Source organism: Nelusetta ayraudi, unplaced genomic scaffold (assembly GCF_046127955.1).
Source record: "Nelusetta ayraudi isolate G7.1 ecotype Tasmania unplaced genomic scaffold, CSIRO-AGI_Nayr_v1 ptg000005l, whole genome shotgun sequence".
Classification (NCBI taxonomy): Eukaryota; Metazoa; Chordata; class Actinopteri; order Tetraodontiformes; family Monacanthidae; genus Nelusetta; species Nelusetta ayraudi.
The window spans coordinates 1,162,501-1,187,500 of NW_027466055.1; the positions used below are offsets into that span (position 1 = coordinate 1,162,501).

Here is a 25,000-nt window from a genome sequence, read left to right on the forward strand (position 1 = left end):
GAACCCACCTGGAGTAGGCGCGCTCCGTCACATGACGCGTGACGTCATACGCGACGCAATCACGTAGCAAGTATTAGGAATAATAATAAATAATATTAGGAATATATATTAGGAGTATATAAGTATAAGTATATAAATATTAATTAATAAATAACTTGTCTTTTGTTGTTTTCTGTTTTCTGTCATCTAATCGTATTAACTTAATTTAGTTCATAAGTTTGTATATTTATTTAAGTTTGGGGGTAGGTACACATTAGTTCTTACTTCTTCCTTCCCCTTTTCGAACATGTGTAATATTTTTTTTGATGCATATTTCACTGGTGTTTGTTTACTTATCCCATTTTGTAAATTTATATATGTTTTTTAATTTTTCTTTCGTATGTTTTGGTTTTTGTATCCCTTTAATTTTCTTATTTTCTTTCATGTTCAAAATCAATCCAATCAAATCAAATCAAATCAAATCAAATCAAGTTGCACATCGTTGTTCACCTTTGTCACACTGCAATCATTCTTGTTCTCTCTCTTCCCAGGGCGACTGGTGCCATTCAAACAGGCTGACATTATGCTCAAGCCGCTGCTGTTCGAAGTGCCTGGCATCACGGCCGAGACGGCCTTCGTTGGCAGAGATTGGCTCTTTGCTCGTCTGGAAGAGGTCCTGAGGAAGACCAGCAGCTGCGAGGGGCGCGGCGCCGTCATCGTGGGGAACGCCGGCTCTGGAAAGACCGCTGTCATGTGGCGGCTGGTGACGCTCAGCTCTCACGGCACGCACGCCCCGCACGAAGGCTCCGGAGCGCCGCACAGCCCCGCCTCCTCGCCCAAATGTGAGCATCCCATGTTTACACGCGGCCATTTAATACGCCGCATCCCAAGAGCAGAGCCGTGTCCCCAAAGTCTCATCTGCACACTCCTGCGACTTCAGGTTCTTGTGGAATAGGAGGAAAAGGAAATGGGCTGTTTTCGGGATGCAGCCTGTAACTGGGTTACACACTCGTCTTTCAAGTCCTCCCCTGAGGTTCCCCCTGCTGATTGCTGTTGTGCAAGAGGAGCAAAAGTGTTTTTCTTCTGCGCTGCAGCTGGTCTTTTGCCTGGAAAACAAAGAAATCACAGTCAATATGATTTAGTTTTCCATGTTGCATTCTGCTGATGTTTATTGAACAACAGTAAGACAGTTAAAAGTGTTGTTTTTAATGAAAATCCCTCAACCCATCAACTTTTAATGGATTTTTCCAGATTTGCACCACGAACTATGAAGATTGCTCAGGAGCGGGATAGTTAGGATCGTCGCATTTATTTAATATCTGCACTCTTGCCACTTTCACTATGACTGATTCTATAGTGAGAGTTGTGTACTCTGGAAAAAAAAACAAAAAAAACTAAAAGAAAACTTGGTGCCATCAAATGGCAGACGTTACCAATCAACTGCAGCAGCTTTAGCTTCAGCTTCTTCGACTTCACTCTTCGCACTCTCAGGCTCTCACACCTGAGACTTTGGGGTAATTTTGTACCTTTTCAATTTTGTCCAGGCGGCGACAGGCAGGAAAAAGCAGCCTGCAAACAAACAGCTGATTGCCAGCCCAACCAGGGTTCCGCTAGCGGAGCGAGCGACGGCGCAGCAGAAAAGAAGGAGGCCGTCAAATGTCTGGCAGCCAAGGTATCACACACCACAGATGCACACACAGCAAGTCAAGCCGTGTAGTGACGTGAGGCAAAAGGCATCTTTGGGCTCTTGCAGAGATAAATGAGACTGATCATATTCATTCACCGCGGCGACTGCTGCAGTTCTTTAAAACATTTCATTAAAACCAGCCGCTGACCTTCATTGCGGTGCAGACTGATAACTGCAGCCACTGCATTTGCAGTAGTCACTGTAAGCAGACAAACATCTCTTTAAAATGCCTTCGTGTGAATGTTTTGGTTACCCCGAGTTTGTTTTAGCGCGTACCGTTAGTTCCCTTCCCATGTTAGTGAACGACTGAAATATCTCAGCAAAGACAGGGGAAAGAAGAATCTCACAGGGTTCATCAAATGATTTCTGTGATTAAAGGCTGACGGGCCGACACTTGAGAGACCCAACATTTCAATGGCGTGGTGTTCATCCGCCAGTCCAGGAACATGTAGAACATGCTGCTGATTGCATCACATAGATGACATGGAAGCTTCTAAATTTACTACCGTGGCCTCAATAAGAGTTTCCATGGGAACAAGTCAGACTACTTACGACGGTGAGGATGTTCACTCCAAAGGGAAACCATTGATCACTGTGACCCAACTCTCACTGTAAAGCAGAGTCTAAACTAAACACAGCATTGTGCATGACAATAGTGACACTCACTTTCTTCTAAATATTCCAGACATCATTGTAAGACTAATTCCTTCCATCTGAAAGTATGTAGTATGGGTTATTTAATTATTAGTTTATCAATCGGGATGTGTTTAACCTCTGGACACCTTCAAACCGCTATTCCCTATTAGAGCCTCCAGTTGAACTAATGCTGTTGTGATTGAGCAGGCGTTGTGTGCTCTGTGTTTACGTCTTGCTGTTGTTTTATTCTAACTACCATTGTTTTGTGCATGCAGTTGCCAAAACGAACAATGATCGCGCTGTTCTCTTCTACTCTTTTTATACCAAACTCCTTTCTGTCTGTCTTCAGCGTTACAAAGGAATGCATGACGCACACGTTTGCTCCGAAACATTAAAACAGGCAACTTCTGAAGCGCATCTTCTCAAGCATCTATTCAAGTGTACTGTCAGAACCACAGAGTGTCAGTACTGTTGAAATGAGGCTGATGCCTTTGCCGTGTTAAGAGCTGCAGTGCAGTTAGTACTTCCAGGCTGAAAGTGTAAACACAATATGCTACTTTTTTTTTAGTTGTTTGGCAGCCGACTCTGCAGCCACTGGCAATCTCATATCTCAACACAACCATAATTTGGTACCTTGGCCGTTAGCGCCAAGGTAACAGTGCTGTGCCCCTACAGAACCAGGTTTATCACTCACCACCTCCAGAATGTGGCAGTGGATCAAAGAAAGCGACCTGCCAGCAGCCCAGATACAACTCAACACAACCAAACTTTTGTAGGATCAGAGTGAAACATTCTGTGCGGACTAAAAACATTCATTTTGTCTTCATTGATAGATTTACTCTTATTTTTTTTTTGTTTTGCTCAGACCAATAAAGACATAAAGCTGTTACCTGCTTGGCAGTTTCAACTGTGACTCCAGTCTTCCTCAGAAGCTTCATCCGAAAGGCGTGGAAGCGGAAGACAATTCTGAGAAAAAACTGGAGTCACAGTCGAAACTGTCAAGCAGGTAACAGCTTTATGTCTTTATTGGTCTGAACAAAAGAAAATAAGAGTGAAACATTCTGTGTGACCAACACAACCACGTTGGCTAACAAATCCAATAAATGCTGCTTTAGGAATGGGATGGCATCTCACAGCCACAGAATATGTGCTGGGCTGTTGTGGCTGTGTGTGGTTCACCCACTCACACCTGAGGATCCATACTTTGTTCAATAAATTATACATAAAAATGTCAGTGTTTGTGATTTTGAATCATGCATTGAGTCAAGCAAGAGCAGCCAGTACCACTGGAGTGGGACCTCACCCACATCTCGCATGTTGTGTTCACACCCCAAATTCATGATCCTCACAAATAGGACATTGTTGTAAAGTGAAATCAGCCACTGGCTCTCCACTGTTTCCAGATTGCATGCTAATGATAAGGTGACAACAAATGTGTTATTAACCAAACACCAAATCAAACCCTTTTATACAGTTCTATTTGCATGCAGTCACTCTCTTTCGTGTCTATGACCCCCCCCCCCCCAGGTGGTAGCGTACCACTTCTGTCAGGCTGACAACACCTACACCTGTCTGGTGCCAGAGTTTGTGCACAGTATCGCCGCCCTGTTGGCCAGAGCACCGCAGCTGATTTCATACAGGGAGCTGCTGGTGCAGGAGCCTCACCTGCAGAACACGCTGAGCCTTCGATCCTGCGTTCAAGATCCCATTGCTGCCTTCCGTAAGGGTGTCCTTGAGCCCATTACCAGCCTGCGCAGAGGTGATTAAGTCTTCATTCACAAGTTCTAAAATAAATGTGCTTGAGCTGAAAGTTGAAAGTAATTTAAGTTCTTTAAAAACACACGCAAGTTCCTACTTTCTCCATCTGCCGTCATCTTTTGTGAGAAATTGCCTCTTAATGACTCTATGACTGGACCGTAGAATATTTCTCTGTTTAAGGTCAGTAATTTGTCGACTGTGAATCTGACGTCACGTCATTTGCATAAGTAAGTGGCGAGCGTTATTTTTGCCCCGGTGAATCATCGGCATCCCACAGGATCCCAAGGTCACAGAATAGCCTGGCGTGGCCATGAATGTTAAATGCTATGGCCCAAATACAGTCAGTCACAGATTGATGTTATTACAAGCGGGCCCTTCAGTCTGCACTGAGAAGTGCTTTGCCTACTCCACTGCCATTAAGCAGGTTGGGGGAAAAAAATTGGAGAGCCCTCGTGTTTGAGTGAATGAGCCCTTACAGGTTTGCAGGGATGTACTGACCACTCAGATAATACAACCCATGATGAACACGTCCTGTTCCAGGTTAATAAACAGCAGTGGCCCCTGGTCCCTTTTAGCAGAGCACAATCAATATCACATTAGTTTCCTTTCATCATCCCCTGTGCAGGAAGTGACATTCTTCTTCATTTCGCTGAGAGGCCGGTCCAGTATGTGATGACGCTGAAGCCTTTTCTCCGTCTGTTTTGTGTGTGTATGCAGAGCGCAAGCTGCCAGAAGAGGACTACATTATACTGGTGGACAGTCTTAATGAAGCCGAGTTCCATAAACCAGATTATGGAGACACCATTGCAACTTTTATCACCAAAATAATCTCAAAGTTTCCACCCTGGTTTAAACTGATTGTAACGGTCAGAACTGGCCTGGTGGTGAGTGAAATTATTCACATTTCAGCCCACACTATTGCAATTTACACACCGTTTTTTGTTGTTTTTTTTTGTCTTTTTTTTTGCTGTCTCCACAGACGCACAATGCTGAACTATTGCACGACGAACGTCCATGTCGGTGTAGTTTTTAGTCGGCAGGACGGCTTGTATGAAATTGTCCGAGGTCTTTGTAACCTCCGAATGCCAAAACAGAGGCTTTAATAATTCAAGTGTTGCGTCAGCTTTATTACCTTTTCTTGTACTTTGAATTCAGGTGTGTTGCTTTGCTTTGAAAGTGAACACTTGAAATTTCCCTTTTATGTTGTCAATCACAGAGGTACATCTGCAACCTGCTCCTGGTTGTAGGTCGGCGTCGTGCCTCTGCTGCCGCGGTGCGTAGACACTGGGGCTTTTATAGCACCGCTGCTCCCCGCGGTCTGATTTATTTTCTCAATCCGGCTGGTAATCCCACCAAACAGCAGATGCATCTGTCCAATGTGAAAGCCAGGCCTTCAAATGCTGCGAGGATTACGCCTTGAATAGATGGTTATTCTGCTGGGAGTCTGCTGAGAGTCTGGAGCTGACAGCCAGCCAGCTGCTTACATAATTTGATTAGCGCTTGGAAACACGCGGAGCGCACTGCAGGTCATTTCGTTGACGATGCAGTTGAAATCAGGGAGCACTACGTGTCCAAACTGTCAGATGAATAATATGGCCACCGCGCCACTTCATCACTTGCCTTTAACTAGCGGTAACTAACGCCATTTATTGACAATTAGTTGCGAGTTTGCACTTCCTGCGTTCACAGGAACTGCTCGTGCTTCCACAAGGACCTGAATTTCTTATTCGTTTTTTTCACAAGCTAAAAAAGCACGAGGTGGAACGCAAACCACCCGTTTAATTGCCTCCGAAGTGAAACGCCAGTCTTTGTTAATGGGGAGCCGAGCTGCGGCGGTGCAGCTTTTTTTGCTCATCAGTCACGGCTGCTTTTGGCTGCGGCCGAGGGAGTCGAGAGGAGATGAAATGTGACTCCGAGAGTTGCCTGTGAGCAACGCTGGAGCTTGAGTCATTGTCGCACTATTTACTCTACTGTGTCCCATGGCTCCGCATGAGTCAGAAGGAAAACAGCGTCGGAGGAAATGGTGGCTTTCATTTGCCCTTAGCTGAAGCAGCAAAAGACAAGCTGCCTCTTTCTTCCTCGTAATTGCTGTGTTTTGGTTTTTGTTTCGTTTTTGTTTTGGGCCAAGGCTGGGCAAACCCTTTGACTGGTGAGGCCATAACGGCTTCTAAAGTGTGAGCAGCAGCAGGTGGATGAAGTGTTTTGGTGACCCACCTCATAAGAGAAAAAAACAATTATCATGGGATATGTAGAAAACGTGCTTTCAAGTCAATTGAAAATTAACAAAAGAGTCACAACAGAATTTTCATTTTCTTTGAAGTCCTCTTGAAGTGACTCTTTAAAAAAAGTGCAGGGAAACTAAAACATTAATACGGTTTATTAATATAGTTTCGAACAGGTCGCATATGGCCCCCGGGCCATAGTTTGCCTGTTTTAGGCTGTGAGCAGCACCACCACAACCACCACCACCAACCAGCAACCCCACGCCACCTGCTCTCTTGTGTGTTCTGCAGGAAATCACCACCTTGCTGCCTTTCTCTGGCATCTCTCTGGACATTCTGCCGGACAGCAGTGATCTGGGGGCGGACCTCAGCGACTACATCCACCACCGGGTCAACAGCAGCGCCCACATCGCCGCCAACGTCACCACGCCGACGGGGGCCGTCCCCGATCAGCTGCTGCTCAGCAAGTTCAGCAGCCACCTGTCGACGCGCAGCCACGGCTCCTTCCTCTACCTCCAGCTCACACTGGACCTCTTCCACAAGGGACATCTGGTGCTGAAGGGAGGAAACTACCTGGTGGTGCCCGTCTCCCTCTCAGAGGTTAGACACTGAAGAAAAAATGAAATTCACATAGAGTTTGTTATCATGCAGGGACAGTGTTGCCAACTTTTATTCAGGAAAATAACGGAGGCCTCCCGCAGTAGATTGCGGTTTTGAACGCAAACTCGATGGAAATGAAAGTGAGTTGATTTGATTCAAAACGGGTCGCACCTTTTCCTCATCAAATACGGGACAATTCTGTATTTTAAGGGGCGGTTGGGATCTCTAAACGTATCAAACTGTACTAATATTCTATCATAAACTCTTCTGTAATGTATGTTATAGCAGCAAAGTGATGAACTACATCACATCATCACATACAAATGCATTGTACTAATTAAAAAGGCACCTCAGTATAGATTATTTTAAGTTTTTCTTTTTGCTTCGTCAGGTTAAAACATTTTTTCCAATGTATTGACTTGCATCAATGACAATGACAATGCCTCTTACAAGGCTTTGTGACTTGGAAGGTGTCTGCTGCGCCCCCTAGCAAGAACATGCTTTGCTTCACGCTGACACTTTGACACCCCAGCGTCAGCATCTCTTGCCCGGCTGTAGGGAGCTGCTGTAGAACACCAGTCTTTGTGCTCTCCTTGGAGGCGACAAAGAAGCCAAATAAGACGTTGTCAGACGTGAGAAGGCGAGCAATGGACAGAACAGGCATGTTCTTGTGAGAGGCAGACAACCAAAGTTACATAACCTTCCACCAGGCCAAGCAGATGCACAATTTGACTAGTTTTATAATGCATGTCATGTAAAATGTTTTCAGAGCTATCATTTGGAGGTAGAAAAACTACACAGTGTTGTTTGAAAGTAACCTCAAAAAGATGAGCGAGGTCTGTAATGTTCAGCAATAGCTACACTTCAACTGTGAGAGACAGAAAGTAAAAACAAATCCAGGGAATCACATTGCATGATTTTCAAATTATTTATTTTTATAATGCTGCAGAAAAATTATTTATAAAAGTATTTAGCGCCTACAAACAAGCATTTATAAAAAACAATATGAGACCCCCTTAAAAATTTTGCTTTGAAGCTTTCAGGTGGTCTCATAGGGTAATTGGGGGGTTAAACCCCCCAGTGCCCCCTGTATTTCGCAGACTGGACACAATCACAGATGACTGTCCACTTATATCAGTATATGGGTTGTTTGCTTGTTTTGTGTCGGTGCTGTGCATGTACATACAAAATATTGTATCTTGTCATCAGTTAAGGAAATTGTGGTTTGTTCCGCAGGAAGTTCTCCTCACATTATCAGCCCTCTAACTTGTGAATATGTGTTAGGTGTACCTGCTGATGTGCCGTGTGAGCTTCCCGGACAAAGAGCTCTTTGATCGGATTCTTCCGGTGCTAAATGTGGCACTGGCATCTTTGCACCCGCTGACCGACGAACAAATGTTCAGAGCGCTGAACGCAGGCAGTGTGAAGGGGGAGCTGGAGTGGAAAGACTTCCAACAGAGATTAGACAGTCTGGCTGGATTCATGGTAAGACTCTTGATACGACGGTGTGAAAGTGTCCACAATTATTCAAGGATTTCTTTCGAGAGTTTGTCGGCTGTGTCAACAAAGAGCACTCATTTTTTTTTCTCACACGCACTGATTTGAAGCGACTGTGCACTGCACATGCAAAGTTTGGTCGGTAACAGAGCCACATAAGCAGCAGGATGAAATCTGCAAACGATGACGGCGTCAGGAGTGGAAGACTTGCCCAGTGTCACACTGTGTGTCTCTGTCCTGTTTGTGTTTGTAGATGAGACGCAGGGATGGCACACGGATGCTGTGTCACCCTTCCTTCAGAGAGTGGTTGGTTTGGAGAGCAGACGGAGACAGCTCAGACTTCCTGTGTGACCCCAGGTGAGAATAATGCGAAGACATTAGACCAACACAATGTTAAGACACTCATCATATCAAAGAACTCCCCGTGAGATGAGCAAAGTCCATCTTTTACCTTTTTGCACGCTGCACTTTTCACATGTGCGCATGTGACACACCACTCCAGACTAGTGTTGTGGTCCTGGACCACTGGAGTGCGGCCTTGACTACAACACTACTCCAGACCACGGCCTTTTTGATGTCACAAAGGACACTGATATCTCTACTAAGGATAATGATAAGCAACCGCGCGAGAACAAAGATCTGGAGATTGTTACCATGAAATGAGAAGCTTAAATTGTGGATAATAAAGAGCTCCATGTGCACACCGACAGGAGCGGCCACGCTCTGCTGGCCTTCATGTTCTCCAGGCAGGAGGGCAAGCTAAATCGGCAGCAGACTATGGAACTGGGACACCACATCCTCAAGGCTCACATATTCAAGGTAAAAGAAACGGTGACACGGTTCAGGCCTGGGACTGCGTGTGCCGCAACCTCGTTCTTTCTTTCTGTCTTTGTCAGCCGCCAAAGCTTTATGTAAACAGCTCCCCACGCTTGACTTTAGGTTGCAGCAAAGAAAAACAGGGGCGCCTGCAAATGAGCAGAGGTCTCTCACCCTCCTTTATGCACACACAGAAGAGGGCGCCGTCCCGCCGACACCATTGGCAGACTGACATTCTCATTTCTCCTGGCAGGGTCTGAGTAAGAAGACAGGTATGTCCTCCAGTGTTCTTCAGGCTATGTGGGTGTGCTGCAGCACAGACAGTCTGTCGGCTGCGCTGGCCTCCCTGAGGAACCTGTACACGCCCAACATCAAGGTGACGTGCCAGGGTTACGCTTTGAACGCCACAAAAAAACACGCAATCCCATGCAGGAAAGATTTTTCTTTACAACTCATCCTTCCGCTGCTGCAGGTGAGTCGCCTCTTGATGCTGGGAGGCGCCAGCGTCACCTGGTGTACGGAGGTGGTGGGACACGCCCCCATTCTGGCAGTGCACGCCCACCTGGGCCACGTGGAGATGGTGGCTCTGCTGCTGGAGATGGGAGCGCCGGCCGACGGGACGACAGACAGCAGCATGACGCCCCTGTGCCTCGCTGCAGCAGCCGGGCACGAGGACATCGTCAGCCTGCTCTGCAAGAAGGAGGTCAAGGTGAGCGCGGTGCCTCTGGGGTCCAGTGTAATATTTGGTTTTTATTTGTGATTTTTATAATGGATTAATGTACTGCCCATAAATACATTAATAAAAGTGTAAAATCACAGTACAATAAAAGTTATTTGGTTTTCCAATTCCAATTCTCAATACATATATATAAGAACATACAGAGAAGGTTTATTGTTAGAGTTAACACTAAACCTAACCATTAACACGCCTGCCAGTGGGTTTCATAATAAGGGTGACTGCTCACATATTCAAATGAACCAATGAAAAAGAAGGTATCCAGGTTTGGGTGTACAGGCCACCGTAGCTCACTGGCACGCTCAAGAGGGGGAGGGAGAGTGAAAGGCTGCAATTTAAAATGTAACCACTTGATGTTGTTGTTCCTTCTCAAAATTTCCAATGATTACACACTCAACCATTAAGGTTAGGTTTGGTGTATAGAGGGAGGGTGTGGTGGCCAATCAGATGCAAGTAGAGCAGCCAATCAAAAGCAAGTGTGGGTGGGACTTTGCAGAGCCCTGTAGCATGTTTAAGATCTATTCTAGGAAACTGACGACACACTTACCTGACTGTAGGGTGGCTTTGTTTTATGGGCATCGTTAACGGCCCCTTGTTTGCCCCCTCTGTGCCCAGGTGGGACGCGCTGATAAGAATGGCCAGTGTGCGCTGGTGCACGCCGCTCTGAAGGGCCACACGGACATCATCAGCCTGCTGCTGGGCCAGGACTGGGGGGCAGAGCCGCCCACTGACCCGCCGCAGCACCACGGCAGCGAGAGCGTGACAGGGAAAGCACAGGCGGTGCAGCAGGCCGTCACGGCCGCAGCCAGTCTGGGACACACACAGGTGCGAGGCGGCTCGGCCGGGGATGGAAAATCTCTCTGTTAGGCTGAGCAGATTTAGGCGAGAGCAGAATGATGGGGATACTTGTTCAGTGTGGAGTTTGTAGATGAGATGTTTGCAGAGACTCACTGACCATAAATGATGCAGTGCCAAGTCTGCAGTCAAAACCAGTCATGCGGGAGGTTGTAAAACTGCCTTGTTTTCTGTGCAGGTGGTGAAGAGTTTACTGGACTTTAAAGATGAACAGCTGGCAGTGCAGATGGACTCGCATGATTCTCTCTGGGGAGAAACTGGTACGTTCCTGCTTTTGCTCAGATGAATTTTAGCTTTTGCACCACTTCTTTTTACCTCTTTTTGTCGCTAGGATTCTAAACTTGTTTGTAAGCGGGTGAAAGGTTGGCACAGACAAATTTTAAAGTATTGGTAAAGTAAATTGCCACTAAATGGCCCCCAAGAGCTTAAATATTAGATGTGGACATTGTGATTTTTCCTATAATAAAATATAAAAAAATATTATGGTTCATGTTCAGTACATAACCTAGTTGTGTTTTGTTGCTTTGTCATGTTCTGGCAGGAATGAAGGCTTATTAGAGGAAACATATTTTCCAGCCACACTAAGTGCCACTAAAAGGCACTGTTTTATTCAATTTTAGAACTTTTACCTCTATCGCGGCTGGCATAGTGCAGCCAACAGAATTCTGTTAGATCTAATTCCTGAGAGCATGTCCAATGAAGCCTGTGTCTCCGCCTGCAGCACCATTAGACCGTAATGCTACTGTGTCACCCCTCAAGCACAGGGACAGGAAAAGTGAGAGCATGAAAAGTCACCTCTGCATGCTACGATTAGGTGGTGCATCTAAGAAATCCATTACCAGTAAGATTATTAGTATTATTAGTAATAATCCTAATAATAACAGTCACAATGATAACCATGATAATATTGATCGTAATAATCATAGTACTAGTAATTAAAGCTGCAAGCAGCGTTCAAGGGACTGAGCCTGCCATCGATGCCACCGAATGTCCTGCTCCATAGTGATGGACGTGCAAAGACTGTGCACAGTGACCTGCATCCAAACCTCCCCCCACCATCAGTATTTGAAGACTGTGTATTCAAATAGTAATAAATAAAGTACGTACGACTAGCATACTGAAACATAAAAAGCCAATAAGTAAAAGTGAATAAATTATTAGTTTTTAATCAAATGGCAGCTTTATCACATTAACAGTAAACAGCAAATGCAAAAGAACCAGAATAGAAAAACAAAGCACATTCAATCAATAAATCACCATTAAATTACCAGTCAAGACATTTATAATGTTTAAGTCAGACTTTTAGTCTCATACAGTCAGTTTATAGTGTGAGGCTTCCCCAATGGACGCCACATAAGAACAAATCAAATAGCTTGGTAAAATAATAGGTAACATATGACTTACAGTTCCAGTAGTATCGAGGCGAGGTCGCCATCAGTCTTGAAGCCCTTTTCCTCTGTCAGCTCACGTCACCCAGTGAAAACTGGTCCAGTATTTTTCGAGTCCGGCAGTGTTCGATCACTGTCTCTCTTTCTTGACTTCGTGTCTGCAGACAAAACCCTTCTTGGATTTTGCAGCTGGCTCGACCTTGGCGTTGGCGTTAAAAAATAAATCTGAGTAGCCGCCGGCTAAAGCTAACCTACGAGTAAACCTGTGATGTGTCTACGTCTCAGATGCTCCGACCCGACCAAGCACGACGCCCCTCTAGCTGCAGAGGAGGCACCATTCACCCTGTGATCCGTTCATCTACCACTGCACTGAGTTTAGGAACATTATTTTATGGCTGAAAAGCTACCTAGTGTTGCTTTAAACTAAAAATAGTTCCCCTTTGTCTCACATATGAGGCTGAAATTGTTTAGAGTCACTGTCGCACGTCGGAGTTCACTTGATCAGAATGTCATCCAGGCTCGTTAGATGTTTCCAGAAGACATCATCGTCCAGGTTGTTCCAGATGCAGTAACCACTGCCTCTCACACACTGGAGAAACACTGGATAGTTGCTGCTACAGTTATCTTATTATCAGCGTTAATATGAACGACCAGTTATATCATTACATGAGTATTTATTTTGAAATAGCAGGATCTTCTTTCATTTTTAGTTTGGGATAACATTTGTTTTTTTGTTGGTTCTACTCCATAGAAAAGATAAATGAAAAAAAAATAAATTGAAAAGCAAATGAAATGGAATGCGCACTTTATATATTTTGAAACCACACTGACACCATGCTGCCATAAGCACAGCTGCTTTGTCCTCTCTACATGTCACCTCTCCCGCTGCCTTCCACCTAAATATGTCAATGATATATTTATCTCCACTCATCTCTATGACAACCGTCTGTCAGCGCTGAGCGCAGCGTCAGGCAGGGGGAGGATGGAGATGTGTGTCTCGCTGCTGGAGCGGGGTCCCAGCCTGGAGGTTCCCAACCGGAGGGGGATGGTCCCGCTGCTGAGCGCCACCAAACACGGACACACACAGGTGGGAAGCCTCTTTAGTGCGACTGGCGCCCGTCGACTGTGTTTGAGCCTCTGTTGTCTTGGCCGCTTGGCCTCTTGGCCTCTTGGCCTCCTCTCCAAGGTGGTGGAGCTGCTGCTGAAACACGGCGCCGACTTCAACGCCAGTGACAAGCTGGGCCGCACCGCGCTCATGCTGGCTGCCGCCGAGGGCCACGTGAGCACCGCCGAGCTCCTGCTGTCAAAGGGTCAGTGCCCCCCCCCCCCCAACAATCCCTAGTTCACTGAACACACATACATGTAGGCACTCTTTAAAATTCTTCTCTTTGCACTGTGTATGCTGCGATAACTAGTAACTGTGTAAATTTCCCCAATGTGGGATCAAATAAGGCAGCATTCTTCTTCTTCTTCTTCTTCTTCTTCTTCTTCTGCTTCTTCTCTAACTCCTCCTCCTCCTCCTAGGTGTCTCTCTGTCGTCCGCGGATCAAGAGGGTCTGACTGCACTGAGCTGGGCGTGTCTGAAGAGCCAGAAAGGCACCGTGAGGCTCCTGGTGGAGGCTGGTGCAGACCTGAACCATCCCGACAGACAGGGACGGACTCCTCTGGACGTGGCTGCTCTCAACGGAGATGCAGAAACAGTGGGTTTCAAAACAAAACAAACAAAAAACATTACGATAAAAAAGCATGTTCAAGTTAGATATTATTTGCATATATATGTATATATGTATATATGTATGTATATATATATGTATATATATATGTATATATATATATATATACATATATATATACATATACATATATACATATAATTACATTTTCAGTAGTAGCTTTTTCACCCGTAGCTTAGAGACAAAAGTGATTTCAGTAAACGTTTTGCACAGCTGCCATATTTTGAACAAGTTTTTAGATAATAATATTGAAAAGTTTTCACCCAAAGTGGTTGCAGAAAAGATGTTTGTTGCTTGGTGTCTTGACTGATATAATTGATTTATCAAGTTTGACCTTATTGAAAAACAAGGACAAACTGGGACTCATCTGGCTCATTTTGGAGGGAATTGGCACATTGAGCGTTGCAACATTTCATGCAATGTTAATTTTCATTTAGGAGCGTGATGACAAAATAACTGATGGTCAACCCCTCCCCACAACCCCCTCCTCAGCTGTCACGACTCAGCATACTAAGCAGTTGTGTTGCCAACAGCTAGGACAGCGTATAGATTCCAATCCATCAATTGAAATATCTGCATAAGCTTCCATCCCTCAGGAGACCTCAGTGTAAATGTGCTCTTGTTGTGCTGTGCACCACCAGGTGCATTGCTTGGTGGAGAACGGAGCGGTGCTGGACCGAGCCGACAATGGAAGCGGCAGAGGTTCAGACAGGACGAGCGGCTGCCAGAACCCGGCGCTGGTGGCCTCTCTGCTCAAGAAAGCATCCAAGACTGGTACAAACCCAGTGCAACCGCTAACCGCTAACATGCTGATACTTGTGGTGGAAATCATGCTAAAGTCCCGCGGCCCAGTACCACCTGACCCACATGGCCCGGGGGTTGGGGACCCCTGTTTTAAGGGACAGTTGGCAACTCTACTAACTTGGGAATTCCATGAATTATTTATTTTTAGATGCTAAATATTTTTTCCATTTCCTTGAACACATCCGTGTAAAGATTCTGTCTGCAGCTGTGCGTGATATTTTTTCCATTATGTCCCCCTGTGTTTTCATTTCGTCACCTGAAAGGCTACAGAACGGCTCCACACGATCGATCAGGTACGTGATTTATTGTATGGCGCGAGGTGGGGAAGACGAGGCGAGACGAGACGAGACGCGGCTAAGAGAAAGAAAAATGTCTGCTTCTCCGCCCCATCAGGTCACGCTACATGGGCCATGGCCTCTTCCAAACCAGACATCCTGCTCATCCTGCTGCAGAAGCTCATGGAGGAGGGGAACCTGCTCTACAAGGTACGTTTGAGATGAGCCATTATTGACCATCACTGTCCTCCATCACTGGAACAGAACTGTCGCCTCTCGCCTTTCCTCAGAAAGGACGGATGAAGGAGGCGGGCCAGCGCTACCAGTACGCCCTGCGGAAGCTTCCTCGTGAGGGCCAGGGGGAGGAGCTAAAGGGCCTGAGGGACCTGCGGGTCTCCCTCTACCTCAACCTCTCCCGCTGCCGCAGGAAAACCAACGTGAGCCCTGCCAATGCATCAACCTGCTCACGTCACTGTTTACACACTGCTGCGTTTCCAGGACAGTTTTCCACAAAACAAAAGCGATATTTCTAAAATTTCAACAAAGTACCATTGCGATTCGCTGGTGTTGGGTAGTTTCCATGACACTTTTGCAATATACCTCTGTAGGGATACGTCTGACAAACCACCTCATCAGAGCATGAAAACCTTTTAGCCACAGTAGAGAGGTTTTTCCAAGTTTGGCTGTTTCCACAACCAATTTTTTTATTATTGCGATATTTCGGTTTTGCACGATTCTAGGGGGTCATGGAAACGCAGCGGCTCAGACGACCCCTTAGAGATGAATCATTTATCCCACTCAGGATGAAAAGAGATCATGTCGGCAGCAGACATGCACAATGCAAGGGTCTTCCCACCTCCCCACCCCCCACCCCCCCACTCCCGCTGCGTTCAGGTCTCAGTGGCAGCCGGGACGGAGGTGTGCGGGACCTGAAGCAGGTGGTGACACAGTGAGTAAGAGCAGCGTGCGGCTCGTGCGCAGACAGATGCACGTGGCCCGCGGCCAGCTTTACAAACTGGGGCCGCCGTGACAGACGTCCTAACAGACTGCGTAAAAATGCCAACCTCGGGGGTCCGCGTGGCCGATGAATAATGTAGCAGATAATTTGATGCGATAAGGTCACTCTTTCTCCCAGCTTCCACAGCCGAGAGGCGGGGGGGCCGGGTGTTATTTACAGTGGTCACGCGCGTGTGTGGGCCCTGCCTGCCTGCCTGCCTGCCTGCCTGCTGTATCCACACATTACGGCTGAATGCGGGCGGGAAGGGCCAGCCAGAGAGACTACATGATACCGTCATTAAATATTAAAGTGCAAACGCTGAGGATCTGCTGCTCACGGCTCGCCAGTGACCTCGCTGCCAAGGACACAATCACAATGTGTCCGACCGGCCGCATCATTAACCATTCACCTGAGAAGATGATGAGAGCAGTGAAGAGGAGCGAGGAGATTTAAAAAAAAAAAAAAGCTGCTGGGTGTGTGTGTGTGTGTGTTTGCCCCTTTTTCAATGTGCAGTCAATAAAAATGACCGTCACTAAGGCTAAGATTCTGAAGACCACTCCATCGACTTACTTAAGGCCTGATTTACTAAGATCCCAAACCAGGGGGCGCTAGATTGCATGCGCACACTGAAAGTGCTCTATTACAAAATATCTAAGGGCTCATGACAAGTGGCTTTGAACCACTGCAACCCACTCAGCATCAGTGGTCTTTTGTGTAAGGCATAGATCTATCTATCTATCTATGAGGGTCACATCACTTACTGCGCCCCCAAGTAGATCAGCATCGTCGCTTGCTGTGTGTTTTGCTATGTGCAAACCTTCAGTAAATCAGGCCTGAGATCAGCTCGGCCAAGCCACCTTGGAAGATTTCAAGATTGGGCTTCACTTCAGTCTCATCATTACACCTTTATGTGCGTCTGGTTAAAAAAATGCAGGATTTCGGCATCGCTGAGGATTTTGCGACTAAAGCCTTGGAACTGAAACCCAGGTCTTACGAAGCATACTACGCCCGGGCGCGTGCCAAGAGGAGCAGCAGGTACAACTTCATTAATGATAAATAAAGAGCTCCACTTGAAAAAATAAAAAACAAAAAATATAAAATGTCGTTAGAGAATGCAGAGTTCCTGAGATCTCCTCCTCTCCACCGTGTCGCAGGCAGTTTGCTGCGGCTCTGGCCGACCTGCACGAGGCTGCGCGGTTCTCCCCGTCCAACCGGGAGATCCGGCGGCTGCTCATACGGGTGGAGGAGGAGTGCAAGCACCACCAGAGGACGAGCGGCGGTGGCGGCGGCGGCGCAGCAAAGGGTCAGAGCCGGGACGCTCACGGGGCTGACAGCTACTCACAGGGGAGTCTGGAGAGGCTGAGAGGCCCTGCTGAGGCTGCTGACGCAGAGAAGGACCAGGACGAAGAGGAGGAGGAGGAGGATGGAGAGGAGGAGGAGGAGGAGGAGGAAGAGGAGGAGGTGAGCCTGCAGTGTGGGAGGGGCCCCGAGCTGTGGCCCCTCAACCCCTACGGCCCCAACAGGACCCTGCCGGGGGCCTCCTTCGCCCAGGACGAGTGCGTCCACAACCCGCTCTTCATGGAGCTGCCCGAGCCGGTGCCGGCCGCCCCCCGGCAGACGCAGAGCCAGGCGGCCCGGACTGCCCACCACTGCCACTCCCTCCAGTCGGGCCGGGTCGGGGGCCGGCCCCTGTCCCTGTGCGGCCCCTCCAGCCCCCTGCCGGGCCGACACATCTCCACCTCCCTGAAGCCGGCCCCCCTCCTCAGCATTGACATCGGGCCCAGCGGCGACCACCACCATCACCACCACCACCACCACCCGGGGCTCAGCCCCACCGAGCACTACCACGTGGCCCCCGTGTCCCCTGGCAGCTCCTCCCCGCCGGCCCCGGGGCCCCTCCACCTGTACCAGCCGCGCTCCTCCAGCTTCTCCAGGGGCTCCGACAGGCTGCACGCCCACTCGGTGGCCCTGGACAGCCTGCCGCTGGCGCTGGGCTCGCCCCTGGACATGAGGAGGGATGGCGGTGGAGGTGGTAGTGGTGGAGGGGGGACGGCGGGCTCCAGGGGCTCCAGCTCCAGCCAGGCCTCCAGCGGGAACCTGTCTGACGGCGGCCGGCAGCCGGCGGCCGACTGCCCCATCAAGAGCAGCGGCAGCTTCAAGGCCAAAGCGGAGCTGAAGCCGAGACCCTTCATGGGGGTCATGGACAAGTCGGTGCGGGTGCAGGGCCAGCAGAGCTCCGTCCTGGGCCGACAGGGCGGAGGAGGAGGAGGAGGAGGAGGATCGGAGAGCTTTGGCATGTCGGTGATGGACTTCCAGGGCTTCGGCAGCGACTTCAAACGCGCCTCCTTCCAGGAGCAGAGCCGCGACTTTGGCGAGCGGCTCCACCAGTGGGAGTCCAGGGGCACCACCACCTCCTCCTCCTCGCAGCTGCGCTTCCCCGACGGGCCGCGCCACCGACAGGCCAGCCTGACCAGGGACAACCCGGCTCTGCACATGGCCCCCATCAAACCCAAGCGCTCCTTCATCGAGTCCAACGTCTGAACGCAGCAGAGACACGACGTCAGGTGGCAGGACAGCAGGACAACAGGACAGCAGGACAGCAGGACAGCAGGGTTAGGGTCCTCCTCCTGCAGCCTGGGTGGATTTGTTTAGCCGCTTTCTCAGCCGCTGCACTGCAGCTTCAACTAGAACCAGAACGTGTTCCGCTCGGTGCTGCGACGCTTTTGCTTGCATTCCTGCAGCCGCACCAGTGCATCCAAGAAAAACCCGACAGCGAGGAGTTCAAAGGCAACGGCGGCGTCTCGTCTAAATCATTTATTTATTATACAGGCTGACGAAAGCTTGTGCAAAAATATGAAAAAAGCTCACAGTATTATGACTCGCAGATGGACGGTTTCTATTGTTGAGTGACTTCTACAAGACATTTATATTTGTACTGTGTACACACTCTACTTGCAGATGATATATTTCCCTGGCTATGTGGCGGCAGCACTGGCTTCGACAGGAATGACTTTGTGTATTTAATTAAAATTCTTTTTTTGGTACATTTGATAAAAAAAAAAAGATTTGTGACATCGATGGAAACTTTGCATAATCTAGTATGGAGTCGAATCCTTCAGTATTCACAGCTTACACTATTTATTTTTGCATAGCAGAGAACATATTTATATAGTGTTTGTTGGTTCAGTTGAACAAAGCGTGATAACAAATTATAATACACCTTTTGCATTGCTGTATTTTCATAATAAATTGTTTTTAGGATCGCTATAGACAGAATGCTGCCCGTTTACTATTGTGGTATGTTTAACTTTGGGGAAGTGCATTTCTACAGCCACACTTTGATCTTTAGAATGTTGACTGTGTATGAATGAGTATGATCAACCCATTTAAAATGACAGTTAACCAAGACATGAAAATAAGCTGCTTATGAATGAAACATTGTCTGAATATTACAAAAACACCTTTGATCATCTTCTGTATTTGTTGCCCTTCAGAAACGCAGTCATCTTGCTCAGGGGAAACCCTGTAATGCAAACAAGCACTTTTCCCACAATGTGTTTTTCTTTTCTTTTTCGCTCTGGCAGACAATCTAAACACAAATACAGACTACATGTACTGACTGGAATGCTATTGGAAAATAATAAAAAATTAAGTTTTAAGTGAAACAATGTTCTTATTTTTCAGTTGCAGCTGACTAAAGCCGGACTTCTGTGGCTTTGTTACGTGCTGCTCTAAACCCAAACCTCCCTGACGGTCTGCAGCTGTGTGGCTTTCAGACATCAGCAGTCAGTAACGTGCACACAGATATTCCAGTAACATTGTGTTTGTTTCACTTTGGTGATAAAAACCCTTTGCTAAGGATCTTTGTAGGGAAACGTATTGTAAAGGATACTCTTTTAAAATTATATGAAAAATATGTTTGGCAAAATAGCTACCTGTGTAATTTATGTGTGGGTAAATAACCAGAATGTCAAGATGTTATCAGAATGTAATCCATGTACAGTTACAGTTAGTACTTATTTTTATTGATGAATCTTTCACTGGAGGCCAACAGACAATTTGTATCACTGTTGGGTTATAATGTATTACAGACTGAACAGATCCTTTATGAGAAGCGGTTTTGGGGGGGGGGGTTTGTCTTTTTTTTTTCTGAAGCCAGACACTGGTGCGTATCTGCAATAGCGCGACCTCGAGCTGCGGCGTGCACAGTGACCGAAAGCTTGAGTGGACGAAGGAAGAGAGTCCGGCACAAAGTAATGTCAAGAGACCAAAGTGTGATTTTGAGAGGCTGACTGATTGTTGTAATAAAGTCAATAATAAAAGCTGCAGTAACTGAATGTCTGGCTGCTTGGGGGCAAATGGAACAACCCCGTCCGCGTGACCTTGAGACTGACCTCTTCAAATCACACATCTCCTCACGCTGTGTTTCTAATCTTCTTATTCAGCTGTGAACAGTGCAGCCCAGTGAGTTTTTCCATTTGAATATCGAAGCTTATTACAATATTGTTTTGTTCTGGGCCGACTTTAGATACTTTAGGGGAGGAATATTCCACCGAGTGAGAAAGACTTTACTTTGACCTTGTCCTGACCTTGATTGACCTTTTAGAGAAGACGTCAGCCACTCTGTTGGGCCTCCTGACTTGCTGCCAGCGTCGTGATGGCAGCAGAGGCAATAAGCTGATGTACATTGATGCTGAAGTGGGTAACCCCCCCCACCCCCCCACGTTCCCCTCTTCCCTGTTTTAAATTTAGCCAAGGACATCCATTATGTTCAGCAGCAGCCCAAACTGCGGAGACATGACCTGAAACTGGCTGCAAAGCTCTGCTACTTTAACTGCACTGAAACGTCCAAACGACTCTGAAACTGCTCGAGAGTGCAAATAGGAGAGCGACTACAAACAAATATTGACTCAAAGGTCCAGTGTGCAATATCTGGAGATTTTGAGAAGAAACAGCGACATAAATTGGTTACATTTTAGATTGCATCTTTCTTTCACTCCCCCCCTCCCCCTCCCCCTCCAGAGTTTGCCAGTGAACTACAGTGGCCTGCGCACCCAAACCTGGACACCTCGTCCACCTTCTTCTTTATTGGTTTATTTGAAGATGCAAGCAGTTACGCTAATTACGAGATGTGCTGCCAGGCGGCTGGATTGTCCACACCAGGCTTCCTTACTGCGATTATACACTTTAATTATTGTATTTCTGGACAGTGTATTGAGCTTTTACCAATATAAAAATCATAAATCAGGCCAAATATTACACACTGGTCCTTCTTCAGCTGTTGCTGCAGTCATTTTTTTGTTTTTGGGCACCACGGCAGCAATGTCTCTGCCTTTCTCACTGCTTCACAGAGAAACAAAGGTCAGACCTGCATGACCCCTGCCCACACTCCCACTCCCAGCCCCTCTCCCCTCCCCCACCTTGTGAGTCCATCTTCCCCAGGCTACTGGCTGCTCCTCCAGCGGTTAATAGCCATCTTCAGGGTGTAGTTGGGGGTGAGCAGCGTGGTCATCAGGGGGAGGTTGGTCATGGGGCTGGAGCGGTTCTTTGTGCTGATCCAGCCGGCGATGGCTTCTCTTTCGTAGGAGTATCCGTCTGTTGGAGACGAGCCAGCGTGTCAGCGCTACGCACGCCGATTCATCGGGGCTCAAAGCAACGCCGGGGTGGCATGAGTCGGCAAGCATTACCTGCTGCAATGACTGGTTCCCTCATCAGCTCCCTGGTGATTGGACAGAGGAACTCGCAGGGGATCCCAGAGGAGAAGGAGTTGCTCCTCAGCTCCTCCACGCTCCTCCACAGCTTGTTACGCAGGCCCACGGACTCTGTGCAAGAAAGGAACATCATCCAGGGGACTTCTGCACAACACATCTAAACATACAAAACGTCCATGGTGAGCAGTTTTAGTCCCAGAAGAATGGGAAGTGAGGGTACATGGGCTCTTGATGCACACTAAAAATAACTCATCTCCACTTTGGAGTCGACCGTTGCCGAGCACAAACTCGTGTTGTTCTCGTCTCCATCATCTTTTGTCTTTGCATTCAGCCGGTGATGTTTTTTAGGGAGATGAACGACTCGCTCCCTCCCTCCTCTTGTCGCTCGTCTTTCACTGCTGCATCACGTCGCTACTCTACACTGCCCACCCTCCTCCAAGCCTCCACGCAACTTTGTTTCTGCCATGAAAGGTGCGATTTATGTCACGCAACTAAAAAGGGAACATTGTGCGGCTGAGGCGAGTGTTTGAGTGAGTGAGTGAGTGAGTGAGTGACAGCTGCTGTGGGATGGAGATGACGGCGTGACGATGCAGCATACAGTCCCACACCCACATGGTGATGGGAGACTGGCTCATCCTGCATGGGCTCCTGTATTTACCAACTGATCAACCAACACAGTGATAAATAAATAAAAACCATTCCAGGGGCTGCAAGTTCACTTTATTTCCTGCGCGAGACGCCGTTTTTTAGGGGGATGGAGTTATGTAAGTGATCAAGAGCTGCAGATTAAAGTCGGAGCGGCTGAAGCCCGACAGCCAACTTCTTTTGCAGTGGCGACTAATATTATGTAATAGCAAGGACGAACCCCCTCAGTTCATTCATGTCTCAAAGGTCCAGTGTGCAGAATGCAAAAACTAACAGCTTAACAAAATGACCATAGATACAATAATAAAAGTGTGTACTCGCAGTATAATCAAAGTCATTGGGTTTTCCAACCCGTACAACAGTTCTCATATATGTAATAATATACACCGAGCAATAAGGGTCTCGCTCCTCGTTGGCTGCACTGCCATTTCTGAAGGAAGTCACCTGACAGTGACAGTGGCCTTAGTATAAAACATGCTGTCAGGCGGCTTCCTTCAATACTGGGATCCTTAAAATTTTTACTCATTGGACATTTATTTCTATTTCTATTTTTCTATTTCTATTTCTTTATTCCTTAAGTCTATTTAAATTTACAATAAGTCAATTATATAACTACACAGCAACATTTATCTATATACATATGTATGTGTATATTACTGCATGTCATACTCTTCTGCATGTCCTTCTGTATTTCTATAGTTAAATTATATATGTACATATATATATATATATATGTATGTATATATATATATATATATATATATATATATATATACATATATACATATATATATACATATATATATACATATATACATATATATATACATATATGTATATATATATATATATATATATATATGTATATATATATATATATATACATGTATATATATATATATATATACATATATATATATGTATATATATATATATATATATATATATATACATATATATATATATATATATATACATATATATATACATATATATATACATATATACATATATATATACATATATATATATATATATATATACATATATATACATATATATATATATACATATATATATATATATATATATACATATATATATATACATATATATATACACATATATATATACATATATATATATACATATATATATATACACATATATATATACACATATATATATATATATATATATATATATACATATATATATGTATATATATATGTATATATATATATGTATATATATATATATATATATGTATATATATATATATATATATATATATATATATATATATATATATATATATATATATATATATACCTCACTCACTCACTGTCTTTATCTCTGTGTCTCCAACTGCTGAAAGCAGATGAGCGCCCTCTGGAGGTTTCTGGGTTTCTTTCTCCTGGCCAATGTCACACCTTGCTGCTCTGGAGGCCAGGTTGGTTTTCCCCTGACACGCCTTTAGTTACCAACAAAAGTTGATTGATTGATTGATTGATTGATTGAACTCTCAATTATCATGCTCCTCTCTCTCAGCCCCACTGTCAGTGGGTCCAACAACACAAATCAACACCTGGCCATCTGTCAGCGGTGGCTAAAAGCGATGAGTGTGGATGTCATGTGTTTCTCTGGGCTGTGACGAGCGCAGCGGCTCTGCGTCGCTGAGCGGCAGGTGTTCCTCTCACCGACACGCAGCTCTGACGCCAGCGTTTCCTTGGTGAGCCGCAGCAGCTCCGTTCCGTCGATGTTGTTGGCCCTGAATTTGTCCACCAGGCCGGCGAGAGCCTCGTCCTCCCGCAGCCACGCCGACACGTCCTCCTCCGACCAATCGCTGACCAGCAGCGCCGAGCGGCCGGCCGCGGCGGCTCTTCCTCGAGCTGGCGAGTGAGAGAGAGAGAGAGACGTGAGAGACGTGAGAGAGAGAGAGAGAGAGAGAGAGACAGGAGCACGGTGCTGTTCTTCCCTACCGTCATTTGGTGCGACAGCCGACTCCTCTGAAACACAATAAAACAGGGATCAGTCGCCGCAAAGCAAAGCAAACGCAATCGCTAGGCAAACTCGCCGCACTTGAGACCGACGGGGGGATTTAAGGAAGGGAGACGACTGGCGAGCGCAGCAGCTGTGTCCCCCACCGACAGGAATTAAAGGAGTTCCATTCATCACATCTCCACACACATTGGAAAGAAAAGAAAAGCGCCGTACAAGTATCGGGTGGAGATGTAACAGACTGTCATTCTCAGAACAGCTACTGTATACTTACTAGTCTTTGTATTCAGTAGTTGGCCAAAGACTCTGATAATCAGACTGAGGTACAATTAAAAAAATAATAAAAAGTTGGAATTTGAAAAACGTTGGACTCTGCTTTTGTTGCCCTCAGTGTTAAAATGAGGCGACACCCTCCATCCTGCAACACCTTCAAGCCACCTCAGTCAGGCCTCAGCAAGCAACATATGACTAGTGGTGCTGCACCAGGCTGGAGTCACTTCCACCCTTCTTTAGGTCACCAAAAGGTGTTCCTCAAGGCTCAGTCTCAGGACACATTTGATTCACAATTTACACTGGTGTCTAAACTTGCTAAATGCCTCGGATCCTTTCTATGCAGATGATGAGCTGTTCTCAATCAGTGGCTTTTTAACAAATGAAACT

The 25,000-nt window shown here is 46.4% G+C and overlaps 2 protein-coding genes across 2 annotated transcripts in view; one reads left to right on the forward strand and one right to left on the reverse strand.

Annotated features, from left to right (window-relative positions):
* Positions 1-18,524, forward strand: part of LOC142902380 (protein TANC1-like) — a 36,151-nt gene extending 17,627 nt beyond the window's left edge. Inside the window, exons 8-28 of the mRNA XM_076047381.1 lie at positions 531-821; positions 1,524-1,651; positions 3,830-4,061; positions 4,778-4,944; positions 6,574-6,882; positions 8,167-8,367; positions 8,633-8,736; positions 9,090-9,198; positions 9,449-9,571; positions 9,668-9,904; positions 10,547-10,756; positions 10,965-11,046; positions 13,128-13,261; positions 13,361-13,484; positions 13,699-13,874; positions 14,549-14,681; positions 14,975-15,004; positions 15,105-15,196; positions 15,277-15,423; positions 16,918-17,018; positions 17,138-18,524. Of these exons, the coding sequence (XP_075903496.1) occupies positions 531-821; positions 1,524-1,651; positions 3,830-4,061; positions 4,778-4,944; positions 6,574-6,882; positions 8,167-8,367; positions 8,633-8,736; positions 9,090-9,198; positions 9,449-9,571; positions 9,668-9,904; positions 10,547-10,756; positions 10,965-11,046; positions 13,128-13,261; positions 13,361-13,484; positions 13,699-13,874; positions 14,549-14,681; positions 14,975-15,004; positions 15,105-15,196; positions 15,277-15,423; positions 16,918-17,018; positions 17,138-18,524 (4,517 nt within the window). The remainder of the gene's footprint in view (positions 1-530; positions 822-1,523; positions 1,652-3,829; positions 4,062-4,777; positions 4,945-6,573; positions 6,883-8,166; positions 8,368-8,632; positions 8,737-9,089; positions 9,199-9,448; positions 9,572-9,667; positions 9,905-10,546; positions 10,757-10,964; positions 11,047-13,127; positions 13,262-13,360; positions 13,485-13,698; positions 13,875-14,548; positions 14,682-14,974; positions 15,005-15,104; positions 15,197-15,276; positions 15,424-16,917; positions 17,019-17,137) is intronic.
* A 258-nt stretch (positions 18,525-18,782) lies between these two features.
* The window catches only part of wdsub1 (WD repeat, sterile alpha motif and U-box domain containing 1), an 11,197-nt gene continuing 4,979 nt past the window's right edge, over positions 18,783-25,000 (reverse strand). The window contains exons 9-12 of the mRNA XM_076047394.1: positions 24,322-24,348; positions 24,040-24,231; positions 21,671-21,805; positions 18,783-21,578 (exon numbers count right to left, since the gene is read on the reverse strand). Of these exons, the coding sequence (XP_075903509.1) occupies positions 21,427-21,578; positions 21,671-21,805; positions 24,040-24,231; positions 24,322-24,348 (506 nt within the window). The 3' untranslated portion in view covers positions 18,783-21,426. The remainder of the gene's footprint in view (positions 21,579-21,670; positions 21,806-24,039; positions 24,232-24,321; positions 24,349-25,000) is intronic.